The sequence below is a fragment of the Hyla sarda genome, chromosome 2 (assembly GCF_029499605.1).
Source record: "Hyla sarda isolate aHylSar1 chromosome 2, aHylSar1.hap1, whole genome shotgun sequence".
Lineage (NCBI taxonomy): Eukaryota > Metazoa > Chordata > Amphibia > Anura > Hylidae > Hyla > Hyla sarda.
This window is the reverse complement of record NC_079190.1, coordinates 304,556,282-304,564,738: the sequence shown is the minus strand read 5'-3', so window position 1 is coordinate 304,564,738 and position 8,457 is coordinate 304,556,282. Positions and strand designations below refer to the sequence as shown.

At 41.4% G+C, this 8,457-nt stretch overlaps 1 protein-coding gene across 2 annotated transcripts in view; it reads right to left on the bottom strand.

Annotated features, from left to right (window-relative positions):
- Window positions 1-1,092: 1,092 nt before the first annotated feature.
- Window positions 1,093-8,457, bottom strand: part of KIF21B (kinesin family member 21B) — a 768,527-nt gene continuing 761,162 nt past the window's right edge. The window contains exons 35-36 of one of the 2 annotated variants that reach the window (XM_056557609.1): window positions 7,019-7,218; window positions 1,093-4,586 (exon numbers count right to left, since the gene is read on the bottom strand). In XM_056557609.1, coding sequence (XP_056413584.1) covers window positions 4,487-4,586; window positions 7,019-7,218 — 300 coding nt within the window. In that variant the 3' untranslated portion in view covers window positions 1,093-4,486. The remainder of the gene's footprint in view (window positions 4,587-7,018; window positions 7,219-8,457) is intronic. The other variant, XM_056557610.1, reaches the window with a different exon arrangement.

Genomic DNA, 8,457 nt, shown 5'->3' with positions numbered 1-8,457 from the left:
TTGGGGGTGAAGGGTAAAGAGAAGACAGTATTGTGTGGGGGGGGGGGGGGGTGATGAATGATGAGGAGACAGTATTCTGGGGAGGGTGTTATAGAGATGATGAGGAGACAGTATTGTGTTTTGGGGGGAGTGATGGATAAAGAGGAGAGAGTATTGTGGGGGGGGGGGGGGGGACAATACTGTCTCCTCATCAACTATCACCTCCCCCAAAATGCTGTCTCCTCGTCATCTATCACCCCCACACCAAATACTGTCTGCTCCATCACCCCCCCCCCCCATTTTGTGTCTCCTTATCATCATTTATCCATTCATCTGCTCATCTCCCATCCCTTGCCTCCCGGAAGTAGCTTGCCAAATCACCCCTCACTGTTGCTGGCTCGCATGCTACTTCTTGCCACTTGTTCTGAGCTTTGAGATAATACTGTCTTCTCTTTATATCGAAGTTAATACTAATACTACACTGGAGTTTTTACTAAGCATCTACTAAACATCTGTGTTTACACCAACAATGAACACACAAGGTGGATATTCTGCAATTGCAAGAACACCATAATTTGCAAATCTAGAAATAGAAGGATTTCCAGCCCCAGGAAAAAAGCCTTGATCTCCCGCTGTTGATGGCCCCTTGTCCCCACCACTCACTGCTGATTCATGGTTCCCGTGATGCCTCATCTCTGCAGGAAGTTTCCATTCAACCAGTCGCTTGCCAAGGTGGGTCTTCACCGGGGCCAGTGATTGGCTTAGCTGGGCAACTGTAAAACAGCAGTGAGAGTAAGGGAAAGTGAACGTGCATATGCTTTCTTGCCTGCCTCAGTTTTTGGGGTGCTGAAATACCCAAAATGATATACAATGATATATCAACACAAAATGATATACATGCATGAAATTTAGCAGGAACTAAACTTTGCAAATTATGTATATCATTGTGTTCCTGTGCCTATACAAGCTCTATGGGAGGTCAGCCTAATAGATCATGCTTTGTTTTACCAAGTCTGCTGAGAAAATGAGGGTTGTTTTTTTCCAATGTTTATCTCCCTAATATTTCCAATTATATATAAATAATGAATAAATCACAAAACCATGTCTTTTTAAAGATTTTTTAAATATTTATTTTAATTTTTTATTTGTTTCATTTTAATGGCACACATATTTAAATAGACAGAATGTAGAAACATGTTTTAAATGTGCTTTAAATAAAGGTATTACTTCAAACTGTATAAAGCAGCCTCAATTCATTTTGTCTCAAGTACAATCTATATTGATGACATTTCAGATAGTAAAAACAGCTTTATATATAATTTGTCTACTACAGAGGCATAGCTAGAGAGGGTATTCAGTGTTGCAGGTGGAATTCTCAGACTGAGGTGGACAAAATTGTCCTCTATGAGTGTAAAAATATTTACCTTTGTAAAAATGAATCAGTCATGCATCACCTCTGGCTAGTGCCATTAAACAGATCTGCCATGTGCAGACACATGATACTAATGCCATGATACTAATTGCACATTTACTGCATTGTCCATTATGTTCCAGACTTTACTGCTGCAGCCACTATCATCTATCTAAAACTTCAAACCCAACACATCTGCACATCTCCTCTGCTGTCCATAATCCTCCATATTGCTATCCCTAGTGCTACTATTACTAGCCCAACACAGCAGCACATCTTGTGTGCTGTCTGCCATGTTCCATACTGCTGCTGCTGCCGTTACTGCAACTACTATTACCCCTGGTGGTACTGCTACTACTAGACCTACACAGAGGCACATCTCCTTTTCAGGGCCACTACTAATGGCCCTGCACAGCCAGCCGTACATCTTGTGCCTTGTCCATCATGTTTTATGCTGTACAGAAACTGACCAATAACCAGTTACAAATCTTAAACTACTTCCAAAAATGGGATAATTTTGCATTAGATTTTACCATATGCAATGCTTGGTAACCACTCACGTTTTTGGCCCAAGGGATGGTAATGTAAGTAGCCCCCTGGGCGGGGAGCTATGCTTACTTGGCCCCGTTGCGCCAGCCGTAGTGATGCCCCCTCTGCGTGATTGATGGCCCGCATTATCACGGTGAGGCTACAGATTTTACCATATAACGCGTTTCCAAACATTATATTTGGTAATATCTAAAGTTTGGTTATCTTTAAAGCTAGGATAACCAAGCACAGTAGGCACATTTATTTATTTCCTTTAAAATAATATTAAATCCTTTTTGGATGGCTTGGATTGTCTCTTCCAGTGCTAACAATTTACACCATTTGATATCTGCTCCCAAAATTGCATCATTTTTGTTGCCATTCTTTAATTTAAAAAGCAAAATAATCGAATAGTACCTAGACACTTTACTAATGTTGTCTTGGTGTTAATAAGCCTAAAAGGGTTTGGAAACAGTCCTAAGGGACCTAAGAGTGTCATACCCAGCCTTTCTGTACATTTTGGGCTTTTCTGAATCCGAAATGGCCTCTAAATCCAAATCAAAATGATTTGTTCATCACTATCAATTGAGGTCCCATTGCTAAGACCCTGACTGCTAAATATAACAGGTAGCAGTTCTTAGCTGATCAATGAGCTAATTTGTTTCATCTCCTGGATATATGGATATGTATTGCTTTAGCTGAGCTGGATTGAAATAAATGACACTGCAGGAATACTGGTGATAAGTTAGCATTATATGAGCAAAAAAAAAAAAAAGTTACAAAGAGGCTTAGTATTATTTTTTTGTCACTATACCAAAAGCAGAACAAAACACCAGGTCCTATTTGTAATTATTTTTACCTTGGTTGGAATCATTACCAGGCTGCTTGCTCTATTGATAAATCTGACCCATACTGCACTAAGGAAAGATACTGCCACACCCCATGGCATGCTAGTGTTACTAAATTAGCAATAGCTGTTTTGTAAATGCGCCAGCACACTTCACAAATAGGTGACATGTATATGTACCAGGTGGTTGTCACATGGTTACACTATTTTCTTTCACTGAAGTTTGGCTGGCCCAGTGCTCAGCCTGAGCTCAGTCATAATTGGACTGTCCTGCCCCCCCCCCCTACCTAGCTGTGCCCCTGAGTTATTAACATTAAGAGGTAGAAAAATGCCTTGTGAAAAGTAGCTGAAACTTTTTTTTTATGTACTGTGTCCTCTGACATCTGAATTGGATTGTGCTTTTCAATGTATAACAAAGAAAATTAAGAACACTGACAATAAACAGGGAGGTTATATATATTAAAGGGTACTTAACAAGTTACCCTTTTATGACAGCATGGTTCAAAAACTTGACATTTAGAAAACAATAGTAACACATTAATTGATTTGGGTCTCTTGTTTAGGTTCTTCTTTTACATTAAAGTGTACCTGTCATCAACAAAAACTTTTTTATATAATGTAGATAAAACCATTATATGTATATTTGTAATAATCATTGCTCAAAAAATATGTATATTTTACCTCTGGATACTCGTGGATGATTTCTTGTATTTTGTTTCTGTTTGTCAGATTTCTTTGTCTGCCTTGTTTTCTGTTTCTTTGTATTCTTGAAATAAAACTTTGAATGCTAAAAAAAAAATATGTATATTTTTGTTCCTGCAGCTATTGCCTGTGTGTCTCTATGAGGAGTCCAAATACAGGAAGTGAGGGTGGACAAGCAGGGCCCTGTGCAGTGAGGCTCTCTGACATGCTATGGGCTCACACAGCAGGAAGATTGAGAAGTCAGGAACCTGCACAGAGCCCTGCTTTTTCTGCCCTCACTTCCTGTATTTGGACTCCTCCCAGGCAATAGCTGCAGGGACAGCACTTTTTCCCCCATAAATAAACAACATTTTTAACCACTGTTTATTACATATATACATATTATTATTATTACATATTATTACGTATTATCTACATTATATATAAAGTTTTTTTTGAGGACAGGTACACTTAAATTTTATTGCCATATTTAGAATCAGGAAGGAATTTTTCCTCTAGTATGGAGCAATAAGCTTTTTGCTCCAAAAGGATAATCGGTTGAACTTGATTTACTGTTGTCTTTAATCAACCTATTAACTATGTAACTATGTATATTACTTTTCCACCTTTTGGCTTTTCATCTGCTTATTTTGCCTAATATTTCATAGGCAAACAGAAAGAAATGTACTACTAGTAAACACTTGCACTTTCTTTAAACATCAATAGTTTTTTTTTGGAACATCAATACCAATAAAAACATTGTCCATCATTCTGTTTTTAGTTCTGTTTTCATCTTGAAATCGCCATTGCTTCCATTCCTTATCTTCACCATAAGGTTGTTGTACAGTCAAAAATCACAGAAATACGCTAATCTTTTATGTGAATTAAATAAACAATTAACACATTTATTGTAACCCTAATCTTACATCTCTCAATCAATAATCTTTTCAAGTGATATTTGTCTCCTGGATGTATAGGAGAAGAGATGTTGGTAAAAACAAAGGAAAGTAAGTATGGGGAAGTAAGAGATGGAGAACAAATTATGGAAGGCTAGTTGCTCGGCCCTTGATTGCCAGGACACGTCGTGGGAGACATGGTGTAAAGCCAGGAACATAGGTCCAAAGCTTCACTCGGCAGTCACTGAAAGAAAAAGGGGGAAAGGATTTACTAGATTTTGAACCAGAATAAAATACATTGTAACTAGGAAAGAATAACAATTTCTTCAGAAATGGGAGCAGATCAGTGAAAGAAATTCTCACAAGTAATATAGGTAAAATAAAAGGTAGGGCATGTGTAAAGTAGGGCTTCCGCCACCCATCCTAAGGGGACAGTCACTGATAGGAGGAGAGGTATCACACAGGCCTGGTGCTGAAGAATGGGGAAAATGGGCCACATTCCTGCAGAACAGGACAGAGCTGTCTCTTTAAAGGGGTTCTCCAGTGCTTAGACATCTTATCCCCTATCCAAAGGATAGGGAATAAAATGCATGATCGAGGGAGTCCCGCCGCTGGGGACCCCCGTGATCTTGCACGCGGCACCCCGTTTGTAATCAGTCCCCGGAGCGTGTTCGCTCCGGGACTGATTACCAGCGACTACAGGGCAGCGTGTGACATCACGCCCCCGCCCCGTGTGATGTCACGCTCTGCTCCTCAATGCAAGCCTACGGGAGGGGGCGTGAGAGCTATCCCGCCCCCTCCCGTAGGCTTGCATTGAGGGGCGTAGCGTGACATCACACGGTGGCGGGGGCGTGATGTCACACACCGCCCGCCCTGTAGTCGCTGGTAATCAGTCCCGGAGCGAACACGCTCCGGGGACTGATTACAAACGGGGTGCCGCGTGCAAGATCACGGGGGTCACCAGCGGCGGGACTCCCTCGATCAGGCATCTTATCCCCTATCCTTTGGATAGGGGATAAGATGTCTAAGCACGGGAGTACCCCTTTAAATTTCAGCTTGTCCGCAGTGGTGAGAAGGGGGCAGGGGGTGGTCAAAGTGCCAGGCACTGCTACACCTGTGCTAGGATATATGTAGCATAAACATGGATTACATGGTATACATAGAATATACGTATTGTATACAATAGAAGAATATGGGTGCACTACTGTGGTAGACTAGCGTTAGGTCTCGCACCAATTTGAGAAACCTTGGCGTTGGTGTGCGGGCTCTGGTGTGTCCTTCATATAAGGATACACTGGCGAATGTCTCAATTTTAACATCAGTGTTGAGGGATAGCCAATGTATTGTTTACATCTACCACAGTAGTGCACCCATATTCTTGTATTGTATTCTAATTGTTACATATCCACACCGTTTATCTGGTGTAGGATTCTATTGTGGCACTTGTAGTCCACTGCAGGCATCCTCCATTGTATGCATTTTTATGCTGGGGATCGCCCCTAGCAACGGACTACAAGGGCAGGATCTGCTCCCCCAGTATAAATGCACAACCGCATTTGGGGTTGAGCACTTCCAGCCATTTGAGACCACGTTTTTTGTTGTTTGTTTAAATTTTAAATTTGGAGGTGTGTAAACTCCAACATTAATGCGCCTTGAATATCTACCAGGCAGCATTAAGGTAGCACCTGTGAGGCCAGGCACCCATAATAGCCAACTCAGGTGGGGTTTGCAGCTTGCCTCCCTCCTCCCATTGCATGTGTGCGTAGTAACACTGGAGGGTATCTGGAAGGAAGTTGTGAGTCAGCCGAATGCTGCCGTAATTGCCCACTGGCCCCTGTTCTGTTTATCAAGCACAGGTAGGACTAGCGTTAGGTCTCGCACCAAGTTGAGAAACCTTGGCGTTGGTGTGCGGGCTCTGGTGTGTCCTTCATATAAGGATACACTGGCGAATGTCTCAATTTTAACATCAGTGTTGAGGGATAGCCAATGTATTGTTTACATCTACCACAGTAGTGCACCCATATTCTTGTATTGTATTCTAATTGTTACATATCCACACCGTTTATCTGGTGTAGGATTCTATTGTGGCACTTGTAGTCCGCTGCAGGCATCCTCCATTGTATGCATTTTTATGCTGGGGATCGCCCCTAGCAACGGACTACAAGGGCAGGATCTGCTCCCCCAGTATAAATGCACAACCGCATTTGGGGTTGAGCACTTCCAGCCATTTGAGACCACGTTTTTTGTTGTTTGTTTATACGTATTGTATCATTAACATTGTGTTACTATTAACGTAATAAAAGATGTGTTTATAGTAGGGAACCCAGACTACTCTTTTTACAGGACCTTATTAGGGAGACAGCTGTCAATCAGCATAGGTGTGGGAAGCCTACTTCTCATTAATACATCCGCTTTAGTGCTGTCATCATGATGTAAGTTTTACAATACAAACCCCCACCCACCAATAAAATCTACATGCTTATCATTTATGCAGCCCATTTAAGAAATATCAAAAATAAAATTAAAGTATTGAAAAGCAATAATGTTAGAAAAAATACAGTTTTTAGAAAAAATACAGTTCTTAAACGTTGTCATTATTATAAATAATATGTTATTTATAAAATACAGTTCTATTTCATCTATTTGTTACATTGGTTAAGATATTCTCCTTCTCACCTGGATGCTGTGAATACATGACGACTATTGTTACACATTGCGTTGATAGTACTGTCATGTCCTTTAACTTCTCCAATAGACGTGAAGTTTTCCACATTCCAAACCTTGATAATACCACCTCGGCATCCACTGAGCATCACAGGGCGTCCTGATACAAAGCTCAGAGCACACACCCAATCTCTATGTGCATTAGGAACTTGCTGTATATATATAAAAAGAAAAACTGATTTTATAGATATTTATTAAATTGTCACATGACTTATTCTTCTGTATAATTGTAATGCAGTAGCTGCTATGCTTTTTGAGTGAGAGACAATTTTGGATCAAACAGGCAGTGTAAAAGCAGGAAGATAGCAATAAATCTATGAAAAACTAAGATGGATGCTTCAAAGAATGTTAGGAAGCCAGACAGGCCCAGCTTTTACAGGTCAGCTTAAGATCCCAAGTTCCCTTATAGGTTGTGCCTTCAGTGTGGATGATGTAACACATAGTTTGTGACGCCAAGGTAACGTTAAACACCACGTTCCTAGGTTTAGACAGTTCTCCTGGGACAAGCGCTGGGGACAATTATGACCACAATGCAGGGTTATGGAAAACTATCTTTTACTTAGTAACTTGCAAAATTACAGGCACAGTTCAAACAGTGTTGCAAATTCACAGGAGTTTGCTGCAGGGATCACAGTTGCTTCAGGGCACCATGTGACTTGTAATCCTTGCTTATAAACTAGCTTCTGGTTTTCTTCTGGTTTAATATTGTTCAGACTGGACTGGCAAGGATTATGTAACTTCTATGAGACTAGGTAGCTGACTGTAACTCTCCTCCCCACACAGGTATCTGAGAATAGGGCTTACCGCAAGGTAAAAACTGTAGATTTTTAGGACCGGAGCTGCCTGAGGCTTTCTTCTCCAGTAATCCTGTTCTTTGGCTAATGGAGTCCATGGGCTCTCTTGGCTCTTCTCCCCACTGCGGACTTGCTTCTCTCTCTCGGATAGATGTTCTGGTTGGCGGGATCATGTGGAGGGTGCTGTAGCCCTGGAATATTTTAGTGCAGCAACTGTAATTTTCTTAGGCCCTACCTCATGTGGCGAGGTATAGGTCCACAGCAGAGGTCTAATGGGGACCTCCACTCTCCTTACAACTCTCTCTCCGACTGACTACTTACACCCTGTCTAGCAGACTTGGGGGAGGGCAGATAAGCAGTCCTGGTTGGCTAGAAGCAAACATGTGATCCCCAGAGCATCTTCCTGCACATCAAGTTAACCCCAGGCTGCAGCCGCATGAAAGTACATAGACAACATAATACAATACAATAAATAACACAATTACATCTGAGTAGTGGGCCCAGAGCAAACACGCTGTGTCACATCCACCTGACAGGACAGATAGACAGGTGTGTTCCACACTGAAACACTCCCAACCATTTTATGTCATGTCCTTT